The sequence below is a fragment of the Melospiza georgiana genome, chromosome 9 (genome assembly GCF_028018845.1).
Source record: "Melospiza georgiana isolate bMelGeo1 chromosome 9, bMelGeo1.pri, whole genome shotgun sequence".
NCBI lineage: Eukaryota > Metazoa > Chordata > Aves > Passeriformes > Passerellidae > Melospiza > Melospiza georgiana.
The window spans coordinates 26,334,440-26,358,574 of NC_080438.1; the positions used below are offsets into that span (position 1 = coordinate 26,334,440).

General features: G+C 42.5%; 1 protein-coding gene across 1 annotated transcript; it reads left to right on the forward strand.

Annotated features, from left to right (window-relative positions):
* On the forward strand, positions 1–23,658 carry PODN (podocan). Its single transcript, XM_058030594.1, has 11 exons — positions 1–174; positions 3,600–3,844; positions 5,327–5,420; positions 6,971–7,035; positions 11,153–11,262; positions 13,491–13,647; positions 15,036–15,151; positions 16,997–17,654; positions 19,948–20,096; positions 21,704–21,911; positions 22,975–23,658. Exons 2-10 carry the CDS (start codon positions 3,605–3,607, stop codon positions 21,876–21,878), a joined length of 1,764 nt encoding a protein of 587 aa, XP_057886577.1. The 5' UTR covers positions 1–174; positions 3,600–3,604; the 3' UTR covers positions 21,879–21,911; positions 22,975–23,658.
* The last annotated feature ends 477 nt before the right edge of the window (positions 23,659–24,135 follow it).

Here is a 24,135-nt window from a genome sequence, read left to right on the forward strand (position 1 = left end):
GGGGGATCAGTTCCAGTTGATATAAGCCTGGATGAAGAGAGGGAGGAAATAACTTAATTGCTTTAGACTTCAGTTCAGCTGGAGTGGAGAGGAAAGAATCAGCGTCCCTTCTTTGGAATTCAGCAAGAAGGTCGTGTTGTTGGTGAGGACAGCTCTTCTGCAGGTTTTGTGGAGGTACTGTATGGAGCACTGCAGGGCACTCACAAAACAGGTGGCTTTATATTTAATATAGTAACTGCTGTCAGGGGAAAAAAGCTGTGCTGCTTTCTTGGGAATATTGCTGCACTTGGAGCATACTGTTAGCAAATATATCTTCCTGTTCTTTCACCAAGAATGGGGAAATAAGAAATGTGAGGCTTCTGGGCTGAGTGTCTGTGTGTGTGTGTAAGTGGTGGAAAGTTCTGATATAAGTACTGTAATGCAGGGCATAGAAGATAAAGAAGAGATTGAGTGGATGGGGTGTCACAGCACATTTGGGGATTTTGCCTGTTAGACATTTGTAGTTTCAGCCTATTGATCTCTGGTCCCCAAAGATCAGTTAATGTGTTGGAAAGAAGGGAGACTTACAGGGAAAGGAGATAAAATGCAGGAAAAACTGCTGATCTATCTGTTCCTAGCTAATTTGAACCAGACCCCCAGAGAATGGGAGGACATTCCCACCTGGAATTCAGATTTGGGTTGAATGCAGCTAAACTCAAAGATGTAGTAACAGTGCAGCTCCAGTGTCCTGCAGTGAAATGCAGAAGCACACACACTGTCTCTGCCTCTCTTCTGCCAATTCCTGCATGCTGGCTCTTGGCTTTGCTCACAGATTTTACAAACTGTGTTGACAAAAGTAATGGGAGATTGTTTATTTCCCAAGTCTTTATATTCAGGCCATAGCTGCTTCCTCTTTCCTACTCACATTTTCCTATATGGTGGCTTTGGAAAATTCCTCTCTGATTTCGCTGGGAAGTGCAGGAAGCTCTCACTGGTAGAGGGTTGCCTGTTACTCTCTCCAGTTCTGCTGCTCACATCTGGAAAGGATCTGGCTTGGAAAGGGGAGACTCACTCTGAGCTCAGTGCATGTTACTGACATGGCATGAGCTGAGAGAGCCTGTGGGGGCAAGAGAAATGTTCTTCTCCATTCATCTCATTTCTGACAGCAAAGGTAAGTTTTTCTATTTTTTTTTTTTAAAGCTGGCTTGTCAGACAACCTGCAGCAGCAGCCTCCCTTTCAGCTACAGCTTTTAGCAAGGATACTCAGTGTAACAAATTCAGTTAACCTGTTGATTTTGAAGGAGAATCTTCTCCTTCAGTGAATGTTTTTCTATCTGTGTGTGTGTGTGTGTCCTGTGAGAATGTGAGTGGGGAATGATAGGTAACAGAGATGAGATATTTTGAAAGTGATTCTGTTGTTTATTGGGAGCACTGTAATCACTGAGAAGCATTCAGTAACTCATGCAACTTCAGTTTACCTCTTGAGTCTGTGCCTTTTGTAGCACTCCTGTGCTGTGAGGCACTGAAGTGCAGGTATCACTTGTGTCTGGACTCAGAAAGATGCAGCCACAGAAACCCCTGAGCTGGTTTCAGTGTCACTTCAGTCTTTGCGTGGCAGGACCTGCTCCAAAGCTCACCTACAGCAAGGGAAGGGGACTGACTCTGGTGGGACTCTTTGAGAAGCTTTCTTAACAAGGCTTTGAATCAGGCCCACGGGAATGAGCTGAAGTAGAGTTACTTCAGCCTTTCTTTGAACTAAAAGAAAATCACCATCATGCCTGGTGTGACTGCCTGCACTCCAGATGTACACAGATGTTCCTCTATCCAAAGTGTCTCCCTGTGCTACAGCAGCAGTCCCTCCAAAGGCATTGTAGCAGACAATTGCATATTGATAAGGGGGTGAGATCACCCCAAAATCTTAGTGTGCAATAGATAGAATATTTCATGTTAATTTTCTGACATCTTTTCAGCAACAGATGTGGAAAAATCAGCATGTTGCAAACGTAGAGAGTCCAAGAAAAACCACAATGTAACTGTGCTATGGGAACAGTGGTGATACTGTTACAGCAGAGCTGATTGAGACCTGTACATGCAAGGTTTTCTGTCTATAGTTTCTTTGGCAAGTGTCTGTAAGGGTGAGCTGTTATATAGGAAAAATACTTTCTTAGAGATCTGAAATACTTTCTGAGATTATTTTCTCTAAGATTTCTGAAATATTTTCTGAGATTAGGTCACTAAATACTAAGGATTTTACTAATCTACTGTTGGCATACTCATATGGCCAGTTTTGGTCTCAGTGTTAATAACTGCCATACAAGGAAAGTTCTATAAAAGAGATGAATTTCATTATATTCAGCTATTACAGATATGGAAGCTGTAAAATAGTGGAATGGGGGAAAGAGAGATCAAGCACAATGATGTGTGTGCATGTTTGTAGCAAACACAGGACTAAAGCAAAACCAGCATCCATGTTTTGGGATGCTCTACCCTGTAGTCCCACTTGCTCCCATTTCTTCAAGTCAGTGTTTTAAAAACTTACTTAAGACTTTCATGGCTGTGACTGAGAGCAGGATGTCTTCAATGCCTCCCAAGCACCCAAGCTCTCTGAGAGAGCTCCTGGTGCAAAGCTGCAAAGACTTGTGAATGGATGTAAATGGAGACACAGTTTTGACAGCTGCCAGTCTGGTTCTGTGGGGTTCTTGTTTCTGATGCAAAGAAGGAATCTGGGTTAGTAGAGGTGAAGAGAGTATTTATTTGATAAGGTCATTAATCCATTGTGCCTTTTCACCTTAAAAGATCAGCCTAAGTCTTTCTCATTGCTGTCAAATCCGTCTGTGAGAAAATAGCTGAGAGGATAAATGACAAGCCATAACCAGCTCTGACTGCAAATCTTTATGTATGAAATCTGAGAAGGGCAGCAAGTGGGACCGAGGGGGCTGGGTTAGGGCCAGCTGGCTGCTCCAGTAGATACTCAACTTCTGTTTGGATTATTTTAACCTGCTGCCAGAAAGATAAAAGCTGAACATTAGCCAAGTGTCTTAGGTTCAGATCAGCACTCTCCAAAATCCATAGGAAGCCCGTTCTGTTTTCAGTAGCTGCAAGGTTTTGTTATTGTTCGATGCACGTGTAGCAGCCCCTCTGAGAATCACTCCTGACCAGCCTCTGTGTTTAAATAACGAGAAGGGTTTCTTCCTATGGAAAACTGTGAGGAACGGTACGACAGACAACCACATTGAACTAACTTTGCACAACCTCTTCCCTACATCTGGGGGATCATCTGGCGTTTCTCAATATGAAAAAAGCAATAAATATCTCGGGGAGTCGGGGCCGGTGCGGGGGATGCTGTCGGGCCGCCGGCTGTACCGGGACCCACTGGTTGGGCAGCGCAGTCCCCAGAGAGCCTTGAGGGGCCGCGAAAGCGCCCCGGGAGAGCGGGAAGGCGGCGGGGCTGGCCCGGCCGGGCCGGGGTTGCGGGGCTCGGCCGGGCCGGGGTTGCGGGGCTCGGCCGGGCCGGGGTTGCGGGGCTCGGCCGGGCCGGGGTTGCGGGGTGCGGCCGGGCCGGGGTTGCGGGGCTCGGCCGGGCGCTGCCCCGCGGGGCTGACCCGCTGTCCGGCCCGCAGGGGCGATGCCCGCCGGGGGCCGGGCGCTGCTGGCGCTGCTGGGGCTGCCGGCGCTGCTGGCCCTGGGCTGCGCCGCCGACAGCGACTTCGCCGAGGGCGGCCCGGAGCGGCGGCGGCCCGGGCCCGGCCCCGCCTGCCCCCGCGACTGCGGCTGCACCCAGGAGGGCGTCGTGGACTGCGGCGGCATCGACCTCAAGGAGTTCCCGCTGCTGCTGCCCGAGCTGACCAACCACCTCTCCCTGCAGGTAAGGGCGCGATCCATCGCCCGTCCCGTGCCCTCATTCCGGCCCTGAACCCCGGCTCCTTCCCTCAGCCCCGCCTCGGCTCCCGGCAGGAGCAGCAGGTGCAGCGGGCCCGGCTCCTGGTTATCGACATGCTCTCCCCTCACATCCAGGGAGAGGAAAAAGAGCTCCACATTCTCTCATTTTGTCCAAACCAACAATTTCTTGTTTCTCCTTTGGCCAACCCAAGTTTCTGGTGGAGCGCTTCCATTTTGAAGTGTCTTTGAAGAATATGGGCTAAATGACAAAGAATTCTTTGCACAGAATGGTGTCTTAGTTCAGACACAGTGAGCCAGTCCAGAGGCAAGGGCAGCCCATGTCCCCCGCTGTCCCACCTCTCCCTGCAGCACATGAACTCAGCAAGGAGCAGGTGTGACATGGCCAGTGCCACCATCATGCCAAGTGTCATGCCTACAGCAAGTGGTCCTGCTCCAGACACCTCATGTCTTGTCATGATAAGGTCATATAAGATGTGAGATTCCAGCTTCAGGAAGAAGAATCAGGATGTCCTAGACTGTCAGCCGGTTTCTATGCTCTGCTTTTAGTTATTTGATTCCCGTGACCAGCATTTGGGCAGGTGTCCTTTCCCTGCCAGTGCTCTGACACCTGAAGGGCCAGAGCATGGCAGCCCTGTGGCTGTGTCTCCTCAGAGCAATGGCAGTGCTTGAGGTTTTCAATGCCTTGCCCTTCACCAACTGCTTTTGGTTTATTGCTCCCATTTGTCAATTCTGCCCAATGGATGAAATGCAGATTTTGTTTAGAGATTTTCAGTTAGAAAAACTGTAATGTAAGCTGGCACCTTCCTCAGCAGATCTGTCCCAGGCGTGTGTTAGCCATGGCTCCTGCCTCTGCCACCAAAAGAAAAGAAGGTTTTTGGAGCTGCAGTTGTCACTTTCTGTGCACTGGCCTGGCTTCAGGACAGTGGATCCTTGACTGGATGCTGAAGCTAGAACCACTCATTAATGGCTGGAATGTTAATCAGCATGTTAATGAAAATCTGATGGCAGTCACCCCTGACAGCACAACCAGTGCAAGTGAGCCTGGTTAGATGCTCCCTGCCCGTGACCAGTGGTTTTTAAAACATCCCATGAATAACAGAAGCTTGGAAATCCACCCTACCAACCTTGTAACAAATGCTTTGCTGCAGCTACAAGGTTTGACTGTGGCAGATGGACTGTGGGCCTTGCCAGGCATAATCACACTCTTTGTGTGCTGCTGGTGCATAAGCTGGATATTCCTGGAGATGAGCAGAAGTCAGGCTTTCAAATGCTCCTGGGTTTGGATGTTTTTGGTTTGAGATCTGAGTTTGGCTCATTATGAGAGAAGTCTTGACAGGGATTTGACATGGTGGGTTCACTTCCAGATTTTATTGAAGTTCACAGTCTGGGTTTACTGGGATCCTTTTTGGATTACTTTGTTGATGATTAATACTCTCCATTTTCTTAGAATAACCAAATAGAAGAAATCTTTCCAGAAGAGCTTGCTCGTCTTTATAGACTGGAAACTCTCAATTTGCAAAACAACAGGCTGACTTCAAAAGGTGAGCCACGGGGTGGACAGAGCCTGTGCCTCCAGAGCAGCAGCTTATGCAATGAGGCAGTGACAGCTGATAAGGAAAGCCAGGGTGATGGATTGCTTGGTTGGAGTGGTTTGCTGTGAGCCTCACTCCTCTGGCCATCTCACAGAGCATGGAGACACTTTATCATCTGAACACAAGACTCAGTGTGGAGGAATGCAGCCCTGCTGAAGCAGTGGAGGAGAGCTGGCAGCAGCTCGTGTGCTGTGGCGTGAGATCTCCTCGTCCAGGAAACTCCCTCTGCTCCCACAGGCACTTCCATGCAATGCACTTGAGAACCAGAAACGTCCACATGCTGAATGATTTCCTCCTGAATGACCTTGTTTAGTTCAGTCTAGTCAGGCTGAGTAGTTTGGGCCAGTTTTGTCCTTGTTAGATTTGGTATGAATTTATATGTATAATGCAAATAAGGACATTTCTACCCTTCTCAAACCACTTTGATTTTTATAGGCAGGTTTTGCTTGTCCAGTCTCATGATTATTAGAGAAACTTGACAAGGGGTTTAGTGAGGAAAGTAAAAGAAACAGAGGAATTGGAGTAAACAGTAGGAGAGGAGGATATGGGATACAAAAGATGTAATTATTACTAATTTATGTGTCACCCACTTGAGCTGAATGCTCTTTTTATCTTTACTGAAATGACTGAGAACAAAATTTATTGAGAATGTGGGCATATTATCCATGGGCCCCAAGGCACAGCAATCTTACAGAGCACAGGGAAAGCTGTGCTTATTATATCCACCCTTTGACACTATTACCTTTGGGCCTGCATGTTTTCTTTCACAAGCTTCACTGCAGCCCTGAGTTTCCAACGTGTTTGGACATGGAAAATAGCTTTGCCTGTGACAAGTGCCAGGTGAAAGTGTTTCTTTCCATTGTGACAGCAGTTGGGATTTTGTCATCAGCTGGATGTGGAGTGACTCAGCTGAAAATTAATAATTATTGGGGGAGGATAAGCCCTGAGTTGGACCAGCTCTCTGAGCTGGTACTGTTTGGATACCTGAATTGTGGAGGAGCAGAGCAAGAGGGGAGTTGTGACATGCAGGTTATTTTAGCAATATAGTCATTCATGAGGTTGATCTGATCACTAAGCAACCTCAGATTATATCCTTGCAAGAGAAAAGACTTGCAGAATCTTATGCAAATTACAGGAGAAGGTTCTCTGACAGTGTGGTTGCTGCAAACACTGACAATCAGCCATAGAGCAGATGTGCACAGCTCTGTACCTGGCACCTGCCAGTGGCCTTGGCCACAAGCCTTGTGTGATCAGGATTTTAAATAGTCCTCCATTGCTCTTAACAAGTGTGTATTGTTTGATTTGGTTTGTGGGTTTGTTTTTTTTCTTTTCCCAATTAAAAGAGATACCAATAGATGTGAACCACATTGTTTCAGTGGCTATAAAAGGTGTTTCAATCTCACATGGAAGATATTGAGAGGGAAAGCTGCTCTGTGGTATTTTCACTCAGAAAGGCAGAAAGGTGCTGATGTCACTGATTAGTTATTCCTGTTTTTAAGGGTTGCCAGAGGAAGCATTTGAGCATCTGGAGAACCTGAATTACCTGTACCTGGCAAACAATAAGGTAAGAGGCTCTAAAGCCTTTCAGAGCTCTTTTCTAATTTGGTTCTGAAAATTAAATGAGCAAGTTGTCAATTCTTGTAAAATGTATATAATACATAAGTAAAACTGTGCTAAAATGATATTCTAATGCAGGTTCATCTAAGGTCAAAACAGTATGTGAAGTTTAGAGGCTACACATGCAGGTATATTTTGAACACTTGTTTATTTGTGCACCTGGTGAAAAGATTCCCTTGTGTAGGGAGCTACAGAAAGCCCCTGCATGCAAAACTTACCACTGACTTCAGTAGTGGGGCAGCTTTGGGGCAGCTGCATGCAGGTTTGGTTCCTGCCTGGATGTGGGTAATTATATGAAATGCTGCCTTACCAGATGAGGCTGGTTGAAAAAATTGTGAACAAACACATCCTACTGCCTGTGTTTGAACCATGAAGATCTGTAAAAATGCATTTTCTTCTGCATTTTCCCTATGCATTTTTCCCTGACTCCCATTCTTTTTAGGTTGGATATGGGGAGAATAACCCCCCACACAGTGAAACTGTGCCAGTCATTAATTTCTTCTTTTAGCTGCAGTGATAGGAGCTGAATTTCTTCTTTTGATGGAGAAGATCCCAGGTGCTTTCCTATTGTGACCCAGGTTGGATGTAGTGACAGAAGTACATCTTTCCTGCCAAAGTTAGGAAATGAAATAGTTCTTATATACCCTTCCATCTGGGTGGTTCCTGTTATGGCTTCTTTTATCCCCAGTGGTTGTCCACAAATATTTGCTACAGAAGAAATTAGGATCCACAGAAAAATATAAGTTAAAACATCAGGCAGAGCTTCTTTGTCTACAGAAATCCTGCCCTTCCATCCCACCCTCTCTCTCTCTGCATGTCTGTATATATATTTTATTATCCTCTTAAAATCTGGGACCATTTGATGTTCTGATTAAATACATGTGGCCACATTCAGGTTCCAGTCAGGCCAAGACACATCCAGAGTCACTCCATACATTTCTGTATGGAGTGATTGAGAATAGAACCCATTCCTTAGTACAGTAACATTGTGTTCTTTTCTCTCTTTCAAGCACCATTTCCATGTAACAATCTTGGCAGTTAATAACTCCATAAAAAGGAACAAGCCAGACTGTGACTAATATTCCAGAACCTAGCACTCTGATTTTCCCTGTGTAACAAAACAAAGTGTTTGGTTTTTCTGGCTTTGCTGCAGAGAGAAAAGAATCCCAAAAGAAATTGCAAACATCAGCGAATGTCACAAGTAGTTACAGTGACAAGTTGTGGACCCACAAAAATAACACATTTCTTTATAAATCACAAGCCAGGACAAACCAGATTGGCTTCAGACTGCATCTCCTCTGCAGCAGGAAACACTGGGGATCAAGTTACTGTGGTGTCTGGAGGAGAGCAGGGATTTGCTGGTAGTTTGCTTCTTGTTTTATGGATTATCTTAATGCTGCTTTATCTTCCATTGTGATCCCATCAGATGTGGCTAAGTCATCTTTCATTAAACTGGCACAGTTGGTCAGAGAAAAGAAATGTAAGAGACTAAAAGCTTTCTGTGGCCTCTGAGTAACAAGTACTTCAAGTAAAGAGTGGATGCTGTAGTTTCCTTTTTAAGTTTTCACCCCACTCTCATGTTTTGTCTCTCTCAAATAGAGCGCACAGTAAACCTTGTTAATGAAATTGTTCCACCAAATGATAGACCAGATCCTGAGCTGTCATTATTGACCATGAGCAGGTGATTTTGGTGACAGAAGGTTTACATTTCCCCATATCCTCAAAGTGATGTGGGATTCACCTCAATCCAGCACTTTCTGTTTTTATCAAAGCTTTGTCCAAGCAAGAAAAATCCGAGCAATTCAAATCTGGTAATGACTTTTGTATTTACCTTCTCAATTCATTAGTTAACAGTGGAGAAACACTCTGTCATATGGAAAGGAAGGTGCAGCAGAAAGTTGAGAGAAAATTGCAGTAGGAGAAATGGCAGATTGCTTCTTGTTAGGCAATAAAGCAGACAAAGCTGTTCAAGTCAACTTTATTTTTGCTAACACTTAAAGCAATCTGGCATGAATCCTTCAAGAAGGTAATCAGTGAAAATCGGTCTCATGACCAAGTGCTGAAATGCCAAAGCAAAATCCTGAGCAAGTGAAAACTCTTTTTGGATTAAACATCTTTTTCTCTTTCCTCTTTCTTGTGGTTCTTATGTCTCTCATTTCACATGTCTGAGCCATGCCCTTTGATTTGTACAAAAGTTATGACCTAATTGACTGGAGAAAAGCTTTAATGTACCACTGTGTATGAAAATGATTAAGTCTTGTTTCCTGAGTCTGAATTGTCAGTGTTACATCATGGCAGAGACTTATTTCTTTCTGAGGTACTGTCAGACCTTCTCAGTCAGAGATGAGTGCTTTTATCCAGCACCCTGCAATCATATCTCCCAGATCAGGAGGTGAGAGATTACCACCAAAGCCAAGAGCAACTGCAGGAATATGCAGAATGGCTCATTGCAGTGCTCACAAACCATCTGGAAATGCTGATAGGAGTGTGATTTGTGGGAAAGACCTTTTTGTGTGTTTGTGACACACAAATGTTTAAGACAGGCTAAGGATGGAAGTTTTGGAACAGCTGAAAATGAAACCCAGTAAATAATGTATTCTTTTTTTAAAAGACTCTTTTATGAGTCCAGTAAATTGGGAGTTCATGGATGGAGTTCATCAATGCACTCTTGACTTACCAATAAAGAGGGGCGTAGGCAGCCTTTAGATAAATACATAGTTTAAGGCTTGGGTTAGGCAGTTCTCCAATAAAGTGTCTCTTCTTTCACACAGTGTTCATATCTTAGATATTTTTGGTTTTACACTATTATTCATAACCCACTGCAGTTTTATGGTAATACAAGTTTGAAAAATACGGTTTCTCGTTATGTGAGTCTTGCTGTGCTTTGTAGCCTGAAAGGACCAGGTTCTGTTTCACACAACAGAGCTGTGAGGAAGATCACAGATTCCATGAACTTCAGGCTAGAAGGAAGATCCCTTCCATTGCCCCAGTCTCCCATCCTGATCTCAAAGAATTCAGTATCTGCCTTTGGAGTGCACATAAAACAGAGTGGTCTCATTAGTACTGCACTGAACACCTGTAACCAGGGTGGCTGCACCTGCTGACTGCAGTTCACTGTCTTCTCCACTCAAGGATCATCTGGTACAGCATTGTGTTAAAAATTTGTTTCCCAAGGGCTTTATCTTGATACATAAAGCTTCTGGGTGTATGCTTGCCAGAAAACTGCCCTCCATCCAGCCTGGATTGTAAACTGTACTCTTGGTTTGTGGGTGAATGACTTTGCTATTAACAGCCACTCAGTGAATCTGGCTATTGTATTACCTGGATGGTCTCTAAAACCGAGATTTCTTTGATCATTGCTTTTTACCCCACCAATTTGTTCAGATGCAGGTGCTTCTAGGGTTAGCTTTTAAAATCACTGATAAAACAAGAGTAACACATTCACTCCTATACCTGTTGTCAGCTATAAAGTTTTGAGGACAGGGCCTTTCTGTACTTCCTGATGCATCACTGGTTTATTGAACAAGGTACCACTGTACCCTTTGCTTTGAAGTGCCATTCAATATTCCATCATTTGGCTCAGAAGTGTCCTGGTTCTTTGGGAGCCTGAATCCCCCCTGCAGAGATCATCATAAATGGCTGCAGTGGGGCAGAGGTGTGAAGTGACACCTCCCCTCCACAATACACTTTCCTAAGAGAATGAGCACTAGGTCACTGTGAGGGGGGTTGGAGGTTTTTGGCACAGCAGACTGAGGAATTAGGAACAATAATAAGCAAAGTATTTGCTCTCTGAATAACAATTTCTTGATTTCTTCCACCAAAAAGAGACAGGACCCTTCCAACCAAAACAAACATTTTCATATCTTAGAGCAAAAGTCTGTCTCCTTCCTGGAGAGATTAGTGAGTGAGGACAATTTGTTTTTGTTCATTAAATCTACATTCAGTTTAATTTATCTTTGCCTGCTTAGGGAAGATAAATTTGAAAGTGTTTTGCTGCTGCTCTAATACTTGGTTAAAACAGTTGCTACATTTCATTGGAACTCCCCTGTATATTTCTTTTACAGCTAACAGTGGCTCCAAAATTCCTACCAAATACCTTGATCAGTGCAGATTTTGCAGCCAATTATCTCACTAAGATATATGGGCTCACATTTGGACAGAAACCAAACTTGAGGTAAGGGACTGGGAAGTAAAACAATACTGGTGTTCTGCCACTGCTTGGATGCAGTTGGTGGGTGATAAGAAAATATCTGGCTAAACTATATTATTGCCTACTTGTGTTTTTGGAAAGAAGCTGTTTGTTATTCTCAGCATGAAAGATCAAACAAACACATTCCAAAGGCTTTTGCTAGCTGCCAGACACTTCTGCAAATATCAAATTAAGTTTTCCCCATTTTATTTGTGTATTTGATTTGAAAAGAACAATTAAGTTTCTCAAAATGGAGATTAGCTGTTTAGAACTCTCTAGTTTTATTATAGTCTGTTCATTTTTAAAAGTAAAATCAGGTGAAGAGGGCAGTACTCAGTGCAGTATAACTCAGTTCTATTCAGGGTAAGAATTTCAGCACCTTCAGAAGGGGTTCATACTCCAGATCTGCTGCCAAAGGTCTCTGCTGGCTCCAGGCTGTGATTTTCTCACCTGGACTGACTGCAGCACATCCATATCAAATCCAGAGGCACCCCAACCACCTCCTGTGAGGTGTGGCCTTTGCTGAAGGGGTTTTGGGTCATCTGCAGCATCCACACACTGCACCATGCAGATCCTGCAAAGACTCCCAAACTGTTGGGAGCAATTTGTGCAGCCAGCTTTGGAAGCAGTTCATTACAGCTGAGCCCCTACAGCCCAGTCTTGTGATGAACTGAAGAACTTTCCATTCCCACTGAATTCATTGAGAGCTGGAGCAGCTCTGCACTTCCTGGGCCTTTAGTCTCTCAGGCTCTTGGAAGCTGAAAGGGCTGAGTCACTCACAGATTTCTGGCAATATCTCATAATGAAAGAAGCTAGATTTATCCATGTTTTCTTCCTTAATCTCAGGTGGAGATGCTGCTGTCTTTTGATCCCATATTAAAATTATTGACTCTTCTGAAGTGATTTTCACACTTTCTATACAAACACAAATTTTAATCAGAACAAGAGCTAATTGATTTCCAAAGTTACTCATATAAAATCCCAACACAGTTGTTTCAGTTGTTTTTTTGCCCCCAGCAGAGTTCATGATCTCAGACTGATTATTTGAAGAGTAAGTTTTTCAGAAAGGCAAATATTTGTGAGTTAAAAGTACAGCTGACCATGCAGGGTAAACAATACTTCCAGTGTAGCTCTGAACTCCCTGGAGTGTGTGATCACACAATTGTATTTCCATACTGAGCCTTTCCTTCCTTCCAGAAGGATGTTGCCAAGTTCTCTGCTACTGGTAGAGAATCCAAGAACAAGTTAAAAAAGCTCACTTGACACTTTTGCAGTTTTAACCTCTCTCTACAAATTTAGCTGCCTGCTGCATCTGGGGGTAAACACAGGAAAGGAAGAAGTAATCAAAGTCATTAAAAGCCTATAATTTCTTCTGTTAAAAAGAAGTAAAATGAATTAATTTAGCAGTTATGCCAGTGAAAAGGAGGAATAACTTCATAGAGGTACATTGCTTTGTACAGAATTGAAACCTGTGTAAGGATGAATCAGTTTCTGAAAATCTGTTTGGAGAAACTATTTGGTGAGTATTAAAGGTTGGAAGTAAGACAGGCAAAGGAAAAGTAAGAAACTCTGTGTCTCAATCCCAATGGCTCATTAAAAACCAAAGCATAGAAAAGAGAAAAGTCTGCCAGACTGAGTCAATCTCTTGTCTTTCTGTCAGTATCCTATTCTGAGTTCCAGGAGTAGGAGAGAAACTGTTTCCTGGGCTGTTTCCAGCCTTCATGGGAGCAGAAAGAATGGAGGGTTAAGAGATGGTCCTTTCTTATAAGACCTCCAGGCTGATTTTGTAAGCCCAAGCAGTCCAGACTCAATTCCAAATAGAAGTTAAAGGTGGGGCTGTATGTGTTTAAAAGAGATGAATTCTGACCCTCTGAGTGAGGCCCCCACACTGACATTCTGTGTTTTTAAGTACTGCAAAGTCCCAGGCTTGCACTCAGTTTCTTGTAAAGAAGTTAAGGCCACTTGTGAAATTTTGTATTCATGTGCAGATTTGGATTTTGAATAGACACAACTTTCAGAGAATCTTGGGGCTGACCATTTGGTTTTACATCTGTATCCCTTGCTAAATTAAAAGGCACATTTTAAAACCAAATCAAATTATCTCAAGGAAAGAAGAAATATTGAAATTAAGTTTTGAACTAAGCTTTCTCTCAGTAAACAAAAACTCCAGATCTCCCTATCTGTTGACTTCATCTTTTGCTTCCTTCAAACAGATCTGTGTATCTTCATAACAACAAACTTTCAGATGCTGGGTTACCTGATAATATGTTCAATGGCTCTAATAATGTGGAGATACTCATCATGTCCAGCAATTTCTTGAAGTATGTTCCAAAGAATCTCCCTCCAGCACTATATAAATTACACTTACAGGTAATGGCAAAAACGTTTTGTAATCCTTTAGGATTGTGACAAATACTGTGTTTGTGTGGGTTTCTGGAAACATCCCCAGGCCCACTTTAAGGCTTGCCTGCTGGAGTCTCATCAGTAGCTGTCCCCATCTCCTTCCTTTTTTGTCCATAAGCAATAGTGTGTTTTTGTAAATCACCAGAATGCTCACAGGGGGCAGAAATGCCTTTCTGTGTTTGCAGGGGGAGGTACTCAAATCCCTGTGTGGTTGCATTGTTGGTCTCCTCCCTGCATAAAACAATATAAATACATATTAGAACAGGAAGTGCATCATTCCATGGCCTTGTCTCCATGACCTCCCAGGTAAGTTTGCCTCTAATGCCACTTGTCCTGACAGCTGCTTACCCACTCTGTACTGGCTTTGCTCACTGAATCATTTCACACAGACCACTGCTTCCCAGCACCAGTGGCTGCTGCTTGCTACTGAGCTGGCAATTCACTTTGGATCAGAAATTCCCTATTACTACAACTCCTCCAGCCATAGTGCAATAGCAGAGTTGTGCTGTTAACTACTCTCCAGCATTTTGGATTCCATGTCATCTGATTCTGATAAAAACACTTCATCATGTCTGAGCTGGAGATCTGAGCCTCAGCAATGGGAGAGCCACAGCAGTGGGGAGTCCTGGTCTGCTTGCTCTGAGTGTTGACAGCTCCTTGGACATGCAGAGACTGGAGTCTGTTATCAGCCCTGGACTGAGGCAGCTCTGTGCTGCCTCCCAGCTCTTTTCCCTTGAAGGTTTCACCAGAACTCCTGTTAAAATCTAGAGAACAGGCTTCTCCAGCTTGAAGAAAAGTAAATGCAACCAGTCCAGTCCTTTAAATTGCTGGAATTTCCCTCCAAAAATTTTCCCTTATTTGTCCCCTGCATTTTTTCAACACTTACAGATAATCATTATCTCCCAAAGGGGTCTCACACTGTGAGGATTACTCTTTGAACTTGTCTCCTTCCCTGCTGTCCCCAGTTGTGTTAAGGGCAGAGGAGATGAGCAGAGAAATGAGTGTTTTATTTGCAAGTGCACTATCTGTCAGTAGTAACATTTACCTTGATATTTTGACTGGGAAAAAACAGGACAACAAGAAATGAGAGGCAGCCAAAAGTGGACCAGAAATATCTGAGAGGTGTACTTTAGATGTGGTTTTTTCTTTTACTTTTTATTAAGACACTCAGCCAAATTTGTCTAGGTTGGTTTCTACTTTATATACGTTGACAAATGAATCTGGTCCATTATAAAGCTCCCTAAATATTTCATGTCTAGCCCTTCTGAAGTTTAATTGCCCGTGCTAGTTGAACAGAACCCAAATGTTGTGTTGGTTCATGCCAAATACTGTGCTTTGTGCTTCTGGTGATCTAGAGCAACAAGCTGGAGAAGATTCCCAAAGGAGCCTTCAGCGAGCTTACCGGGCTGCGGGAGCTGTATCTGCAGAACAACTACTTGTCTAATGAGGGAATGGACAATGAAACTTTCTGGTGAGACTGAGATGTGCCCTGTGTGCCTCTGTGTCTGTCTGCTCCCTCTGGGACAGTTGTGCATCCACTGAACAAAGGACACAGTGGAAAGTGAAGTGATTCAAAGCTGGGTGATGTTATACATTTCACTGCTTAGATGCAGATGCTGCCATTCAAGAGCAAAGGTCTGGGTGAGTGGTTGCATAATTGTTTTATACAAAAGACAGAACAGTGAACATTAGACTGCATCACTCCCTGCCTGCCACAGAGCCAGTCACACCAGGTACTAAATCCCTTCTGGGAACAGCCACCTAGAACAACTGAAAGCTACTCTCTGCTCTTCCAAAACATTCAAAAGTGAGGTTATCTGGGACTTTCCAGTTTCCAGGGCACTTCACTGGGCATCAAAGCCAGACCTTCATCTTCACTGCAGCCACTTGTGTGTTTCTGTGAAGGTGGTTTGAAAGCAGCCCCACACACAGAGCTGTGACTTCCCCATGCCCAGCTGTATCCCAGTGCAGGTGGTTGCTGGAGCAGGCAGGGATGCAGTGGTGCTGCTCGAGAGCCAGATGGCTGCAAAAGCTTTTCTACCAACTGGTGCAACAGAAATAGCCTTTGGCCGTCCTAGATTTAGCCTGGGACTTAGCACTTCAAATTTAAAAATGTTTTTTCTCTGCTTGCACCGAATGCTGCCCCTGCTCTACCTGAAAATCCAGGCCACACAATCAGTCCTGCATATAATTTAGTTCTGTAAACCCTTCTGATCTCCAGACACAAAAATATAACGAACTGTGCTTTCCTTTTCCATTTCCCATTCCCAGAAACCTCCCTTAGTAGTTTACTATATCTGTGTTGAGTCCACCTCCAGGTCATGTTGGACATATAAATTCTGTTAAGATATTCCCATCCTGGGGAAACCTTACAAATGGCAGCAGTGAAGCATTTTACCTAAAGATTATATTTGTTTATTCAGAGCATGCTTGGATAGCTGGAACAGCAGTGTAGTAACCAGTAAGTAATGTCTGTAACACATTAGTCTTCCTGTTTCCTGAAAACTCTCCGGTCATCTGCAATGGGTTATGTTGTGTCAAGTAGATTAAAACTCTAATTTGAGCTGAGAAACTGACTTGAAATACAAGGGAATACAGGGTTCCTCAGTCCTGGCTGTGGAACAACCATTGATCCATATCCAGTTGGTATAAGTGGCTGGTCTGAGGATTTAATTTAGCTTCAACTGAGACCGTGGAATCCAGATTCAGTAGCTTACACAAAGCAGCTCTAGCCCTGACTCACTTCCATAATACTGGAGGGTCATGAGGAGTTCACTACCTTAGCCTAGGACACTAAGTTAGCATTTCTGCTTTTCATAAAAGTAACATTTCATCATCTAGAAAGCAGACCTGCCTTTCACTTTCAGCAAATACTTTGAGAGAGACAGAAATTACTCATGCTCAGGCTTTGTTTCTGTGAAACTGAGAGCTAAACTCCCTGTTCTGGTGGTGGTGCCATGGCATCTTCCTTGTGGTATTTGTTCACTGAAATTGCTCATGTGTTGCTTTCTGGGACTGCAGAACTGATCCTAGGCTTTAGCTCAGTGGCAGTTTGGGTGTCTGTGGACTCTGGCATGTTCTCTTGCTGGTGTGGCTGGGGAGCAGTGGCAGTGCCAAGCCCTAATCCCTTATGGCAATATGGGACCTCCCTGTTTTGGTGTTCACATCATTCATATCCCAAGTCAGAAAAGGGCAGTCAGTAGTGGGAGCTGTGCTGGGCAAAAAGGCTCTAAAGCAAAGATTGCAAAGTCTTTGAGCAAATTGGTTATTGTTTCACCTTGCAGAATCAAAATGTTTTCTTTCCTGCTTTCCCAAGGAAATTGTCTAGTCTTGAATATCTGGATTTGTCCAGCAATAACCTCTCCCAAATCCCAAGTGGTTTACCTCGAAACATCGTCCTCCTCCACCTGGAGAAGAATGCAATTAAGGTGATTGACAGAGATGTCTTGACCCAAATTAAGAACCTGGAGTACCTTCTGCTCCACAATAACAAATTAAAAGCCCGAGGTATTCACCCCTCAGCCTTCCATGGCCTAAAGAAGCTGCACACTGTGCACCTGTACAACAACATGCTGGAAAGGATCCCCAGCGGGCTGCCCCGGCGGGTGAAGACACTGATGATCCTTCATAACCAGATCTCAGAGATCAACAGGAATGACTTTGCTACCACTTACTTCCTTGAAGAGCTGAACCTGAGCTACAACAAGCTCACAAGCCCCCAGATCCATCGGGAGGCCTTCCGTAAACTGCGGCAACTGAAGTCCCTGGATCTTTCTGGAAACAATCTCCACACGGTGCCTTTTGGCTTCCCAAAGAACTTGCAGGTTCTGAAGCTGAAGGAGAATGAGATAAGCATCATCCCAAAAGGGACTTTGTCTGGGATGACAAAGCTGAGGGAACTGTATTTGAGCAACAATAAACTGAAAGTAAATTCAATTTATTCAAGAGCATGGAGAGAACTCAGCAGTCTTCAGGTAGAAACACCACCTTCTCTAATTGTTTTAGTGATGCTGATATCCTCATCTGTCTGCCTAAATCAAATTATGTAGCACCAATACTAAATGTGCTTGGTCCTCGTGTTTTGGGGTTGCATTGTAAGTGCTACACACTCTGTTTCTAGAGTAGAAATGATGTGCTATTGTGCCAGAGGTGGGTACTTTCCACTGCTGGCCAGTCCAGCTTTGTGTCTGAATCCTGACAGTGTCCTATATTTTCAGAAAAACATCAGTGAATGTTGTCATTAAAACTGAAATTAGGCCTTTCAAAGAGCTCGTCTCCCAAAAGATTTAAAATCAGCTCTGAATAGAGACAGCAGGAGGAAGGAATGCATAAACAAAAACACTCTTAATTCTCAAAGCCCCCACATCAGCTTATAGTCAGACAAGCCAAGCTGTAGGATTTAGCAGCTCAGCTGGCTAAGGCACCTGGGGAGCAGCTCGGAGTCTGGATTCAATCAGCAGTCTTCTCATTTGCTTAATTGTTGGAGAAAGTTAAACACAAACCATAAGGCAGGCAGGAACAATCACATTTGTGCTGAGCAAAATGACCTTTCAGAATTGTTACGCCGGCTGAAGGATTTGTCTGCATTTCCTTTTAGGCAACGGCCCTTTCCTGCAGTGAAAGGTATTGCCTGTGTCACACAGCAGCCACGGAGGGGGCATATGGTCAGGTCACTGCACAGCAGAGTGTGCACATCTCAGAGCAGATCAGGGATAAGGACGTGCAGCATATGTCACACTGGCCCCCAGTGTGTTTTCAGACAATCCTGACGTTAATCTATAGGAACGTTTCCCTTTCTGTTGTGTCTGGGAATAACCAGTAGCTTGTTCCTCAGTTAATGTCAATCAGCAGTGCAGCAGCAGTGTCTGCAGAGCTGTTTGCATCAGCTGCAGATTTGGTCCCTGGCTTTAATAATACCTTTTGCATTTGTTTGGTGCCACACTGATACATGTGTGAGCAAATATATTTAACATGCAAAGCAGCCTGGAAGGAAGATGCCATTGAAAATTACAGACGGCTGGGATTGCTTTTCTGCAGCACCTTAATAAAATGTAGGTTGTTTTATTTTCAAACAAAAATGGGTCATGATCCCTGCTGGGTAGCTGGAGTTGCTGGTTGGAATGATGAGCTTTCCTTCTCAAAGGTCCAGATTCACAATTATGTGGAACTTTTGTTCTACTCTCCCTCCCTGCAGTCAATGTAAAGCCAGAGGTGTTGCTGACAGCCATTGGCCATCCCCACAGCAAACCCCACTCCCACTAAACAGGGTTCAGATAATAGCACTGACTTAAAGTTCTGCTGGACTAATGGGGCATTTATGGCTGTTGCTTTTCTTTGGAACAACATTAATTCTTGTTGGTTCTTTCCAGCTGAATCTTTTTTATCATTAAGTGCTTAACTGTGCAGTTGGTTTCTGAGTTGTTGCACTGGAGTGAATTTGGCAAATAACCATCCATAAAGGTCCTGATCATGCATATACTTTGTAAATACTTCAGTCCACACTGTTTCCATGGAAATCGCTGGAGACTCTGCAACTGCAAAGCAAGACATTTACATAATGGACTTGGCAGTACTGGGTTAACAGTTGGAGTCAATGATCTTAAAGCTTTTTTCCAACCTAAACAATTCAATGGTTCTATGATAATTGTTTTCCAGACTGGCATTATATGAGGAATAAAAACACTGGAATGAGGACAATTGTTTGCAGAAGTGTGGCTTTGACTAGTGGGTAAATAGTATCAGGTTGGTGCTATGAAAATACTACAATACATGACAACAAAACACTTCTATTGATCCATTCTCTTGCAAAAAATTAATCTGAAAAACAACCATGACCTTTAGTCCTGCTGTCTTCATACATCCTCCATGTTAGAATATTTCCAGATGGTTTTATGTGTAACTGCACCTATCACCATCCTCAGCCAGCAAAGTGTTTGCAGTAGCAGATGCCAAGGAATTCTCCTGCATATCTGAAACCCAGACTGTTTTTAATTTACTTAAACAGACATGGGCTAATGCCTGGGGACAGAGATAAAGAAATGTTGGAACTCTGAAACAAACCAGCATGACATATCATGTGGAATCAGGATGCTCAGTAGGAGTGTAAGAGACTAGAATTGTCTTGGCCACACTTGCCTTGCTGCAAATTAGAGGTAGATTAAATTATTTTATTCTATAATAAATATAACTTCAAAATTAAATCTCTTTCTAGTGTGTTTCTAGTATTTAAATTCAGTTATTTGACCCCTTGTTGTCTCTTCCTTGCAGTCACTAGACATGGCTGGCAACCAGCTGACATCTATCCCATTAGGCCTGCCAGAATCTCTGGAATATCTGTATCTCCAGAACAACAAGATCACAACGGTTTCAGAGAATGCTTTTGAATCCACACCCAAAATAAAGGGGATTTACCTCAGGTAAGGTCAAGCTTCCACTTCCAACATACAAGATTTTTTCCTTCTTCATCTACTTTATAATTCCTTACTTTTTAGAAAGTATTTAAAATCCTTGTTTTTTGAACAAGTATATTTGGTTTACACTAATATGTGACAAAACTGTATTTATCTGCTCAGAAACAACAAGGATACACACAATAAACTCTTTTTAGAGAGCTTGTCTTTTCTATGCTTATTAGAATGGATTGGGTATGCCAGTAATTCTGGGCAATTAATGTTTAACATGATGTCATATTCCAACATTCAGCTGTGAGCCAAAAGTTTACAGTCCCCTTGTAGAAGTGCAGCTTTGCCTGTGTCTGTTGGCCCTGGATTTTGACAAAATCCCCCTCCAGTGAGGTGTGTGTGAGTAATCTTGGAGTTGTGTGCATTCCCTGGATAGCTTTGTCAGAAACAAGTGACAAGTTACAACTGTGACAGTTATGTAACCCAGTTTAGGGGCTTTGCTGGGTTCTTTCCCACTCTGTCAGTTGGATGAGGACTTTGTTTTTGTAGATGACAGATACTGACCTTTTTTCACATGTAATGTAAACTCACAGTAACAACTGACTGAAGCAGAGATTTATAGCACACTAAGGGAATCTGTCCCTGTAATATATTCAGTTCTAATCTGATGGAATATTATTGAAAATATTATTTAGAAGTAATTTATTAATTCCTTAGTATATGATTAAGCTGATCCAATGGCTGTGTTCAAAAGGCTTAGGCTGCAGAAGACTAAATATGGTCTTGTTTTGACTATATGCAGCTAAACTGCCCTGTAGTTCTGAACAGTTCTGGAGCATACCTTTATGGATGAATGATTCCATACCAAGCAAATAAAATTACAAAGTCTGGTGTAAATTAGAGCAGTCTGTCTATTCAGCTGCTCACATTTATGAGATTTTAGTGAATGCTTGGATGTGAACCAGAAACCACATGCCACATTCTATATTTCTATATAAAGAAAAAGGAATTTGCAAAACAGTTTTGCTAACATATTCAGGAGGCAACTCCACCCAAGCTCAGTCGTATTTTTAATGGGAGGCCATTAATCATTGCAGTGCTGTGAAACAATAATATACATTTGGAATATTACACAGAATACAGTTCAAAAGTAACAGATCAGTATATGTGACAGGTTCATAAACTGCAGATTAGTTTATTTGTATTCCTGGAAATGCAAATAACAGCTGAAAAATGTCTGCTTTGTGTTTAAAGGGTTACTTCATTTTGAGTTTAGTAGATGAAGAATTAAACTGTCAAGGAATGACACAGAATTTTATGAAAAAATCAGTTATACTTTAAAATATGGGCTGTGAAGAAGATGCTTTTCCTCTCTGGGAAGGAGAAAGGAGAATAGCAAGAGAAAGAATTTGTGGGGGAGGAATTCCAATATTATGATTTTTTTTCTTTCCCCATCTAGAGGAGTCAGCACTTCTAGAGTGCTGTTGTGAGTCAGTGTAAACTTAGAGTAACTTGGGTCAGTATAGAGTAGCTGCAGAATGGTTTCCTCTTGGTCCCCTAATTTCTCTGTTGTATATAAAAATGGGTTTGTTTTAACAAGGGTGCCTTTTTGTTTGTTTAAGGTTTAATAAGATTGCAGTTGGAGCACTGAAAGAAAGTACCTTCCAAAACCTGAAGCACTTACAGGTGCTGGATATTGAAGGGAACCTTGAATTCAGCAACAGTTCAAAGAATAAGGATGACTCAGAAGAGGAGATGGAAGATGAGGAAGAGGAAGAGGAAGAAGAACTGAGATAAAATGTGAAGTCATACAATCCCATCACATGGGAGGTAACACCTGTAGCTGAGTTAAATTAAGGCCCCAGTTTTCAGACTCTTGTGTAAATAATTCCAATTTACACACATGATTGAAGCATAACAAGTGAATGTCTGAACCCTGAACTTAAAGACTTCCACTAAAGCATGACTGGGAGTCACACATCAAAAAGGGTTGAAAATACAATATTTTGTAAAATGAAACAGTATATATCTGTTTTATCAGACTTCTTAATGGACTGTTCTTACTGGCTTTTGTTTATAGCCACAGCAGACACAGTGGTTAGAGATGCAGGACTTGTTCACTAATTCTGATAACAAAAAATGCAAAGGTATTTCATAATACTTTTAAGCAATCACTTCAAAAGGAAAACAAAGAACAAACTGTGAAGCTTGCTGGTGCAGAAGACATGAGGTGAAAATAGATGACAAATTAAAGCAAGATTAGACCCATTGGTGTCTGTTAAATGTGTCATTAGATTACAAACTGTCACAAGCAGTATTTAAATCACTGACCACTTGGAGGAGAAAAATAATGCTATACTTAGTGTATTTCTTATGGAAAGAATAGCATCTCTACTTGAATCTCTTTTCAACTGCAGGAAAAAAAGATACAGGGACAAAGCTATTTGAAGAATATCCATTCTTTTCATAAGAATAGTGATCTATTTACTGCATCTCTTAAGCATCTTATGTTCAAAGATGATGAGGTTCAGGATTGCTCTTTGCTTCTGCAGATCTAAGAGTGGGGAAAAAATAGTTTTGTCCCTAATCAACATTTTGTCACTGAGAATGACACAAGGAATTGCTAGGAATAGTGCTAATAAGCTTAAAAGATGATGGGGCTTGAAAAGGGCAGAAGGTACTTGGGAAGTCAAACGTTAGCCCTCCTGGCTGAGTTGTATGAAAACTTTGTTAGACAAGAAATAATTTATATCTACAGACTTAGGGTACATTCAAAATCAATCCTCTCTGGTTTAGTTTTGGGGCACGTGTGACATGTCAACAGGTACTATGTTTGTCTCATTCTGAATTCTGTATTCCATTATGTAACTTATTTTACTTTTCTGTTTTGCAGGAAAACATATGGAAAAATACATATATGTCTATGTGTATACATCTATATAGATATCCAGAGAACACTTAGCAAAACGTGCAATGAATTATGCAGAAACTGTTGTGGCACTGGGCCAGGCTCATGGAAGACAGTGTGTTTCAGTGCCTTATTCAGGGAGAGACCCTGAATGCCTTTCCAAAGCTTCCAAATCATCTTATACAAGACCCAGGATCATAAGGGATTGCTCTGGAACTCACAAAAGCTGGCTTTTGTTTCTTCTGTTTCTCTTCCCTCACTGTTTCCATCTGTAATAACAATATGGGACTGTTTTGAACGCAGGCCTTCAAATGCCATTTTTGTCACTGCATTTTAAGTGAACCATGTTTATGCCTCCTTTCTTTTCCTCCACCCAAAAGATGCTGTTCTTGGCCAGGGCAGATGAATATCTGCAGTAGTTTCAAGTGCAGAGCAGTGTATGAGGCATTTTGGTCATCAAGCAGCAGTAATAATTCTGGATGCAATTATTTCTCTGTTATAACAATGTGTATATTTGGATGAGAAAAACAAAATAAGGCTGGATCCCGTAATATTTTATCTCTACTGCTAAAACCTGCAGTATATTCCTGTTTTAGAAAGGTTTTAAGATAAAACAATGCTCTTGTGAATATATATATAAATACATATATAAAATGTCTGCCTTCCAGAGCTTTGGTAAAGTTTCTGTCTTGCTGTTGTTTGCCCATGGGGCAGTTGGGTGAATGTCTCTGAAGGTGTGATCAGAGGATGGAGTGACAGGATGGAATTTAATGGATGTGGTAGCATTTTCCACAGTGTATCTCATTCACACCCAGAGGCAGGAGTGAGACTAATGGTGTAGAAGAGATTAGTGAGTGTGGGCTGTCTTAGGAGAAAACCATTAAGTATCTAAAGAAGTTTGTTTAGTTCAAGTCTGGAGACAGTGCTTGCTGTCATACTCCCTTAAAGCTTCTCCTATTTTATGATGTTGAGTGCTCTCAGCTCCTGTTGGAATCAGAAAATAAAGAAACCAAGGAAAAGAAGACCTACAGAGGTACAAGTTTCTCAGTTGCTTATAATGTCCTTCATCTGAGGCAGCTAATCTGCTTGACAAAATGGTCTTTTCTTTTGAGGATTTCTGATTGAACACATGTTGTTTTGCATACT

Coding starts and splice junctions, on each gene's coding strand:
- PODN (XM_058030594.1), top strand. CDS start 3,605: ATGCCCGCCGGGGGCCGGGCGCTGCTGGCGCTGCTGGGGCTGCCGGCG. Junction 13,648..15,035: donor TATATAAATTACACTTACAG/GTAATGGCAAAA, acceptor CTGGTGATCTAG/AGCAACAAGCTGGAGAAGAT. Junction 15,152..16,996: donor ATGGACAATGAAACTTTCTG/GTGAGACTGAGA, acceptor TGCTTTCCCAAG/GAAATTGTCTAGTCTTGAAT.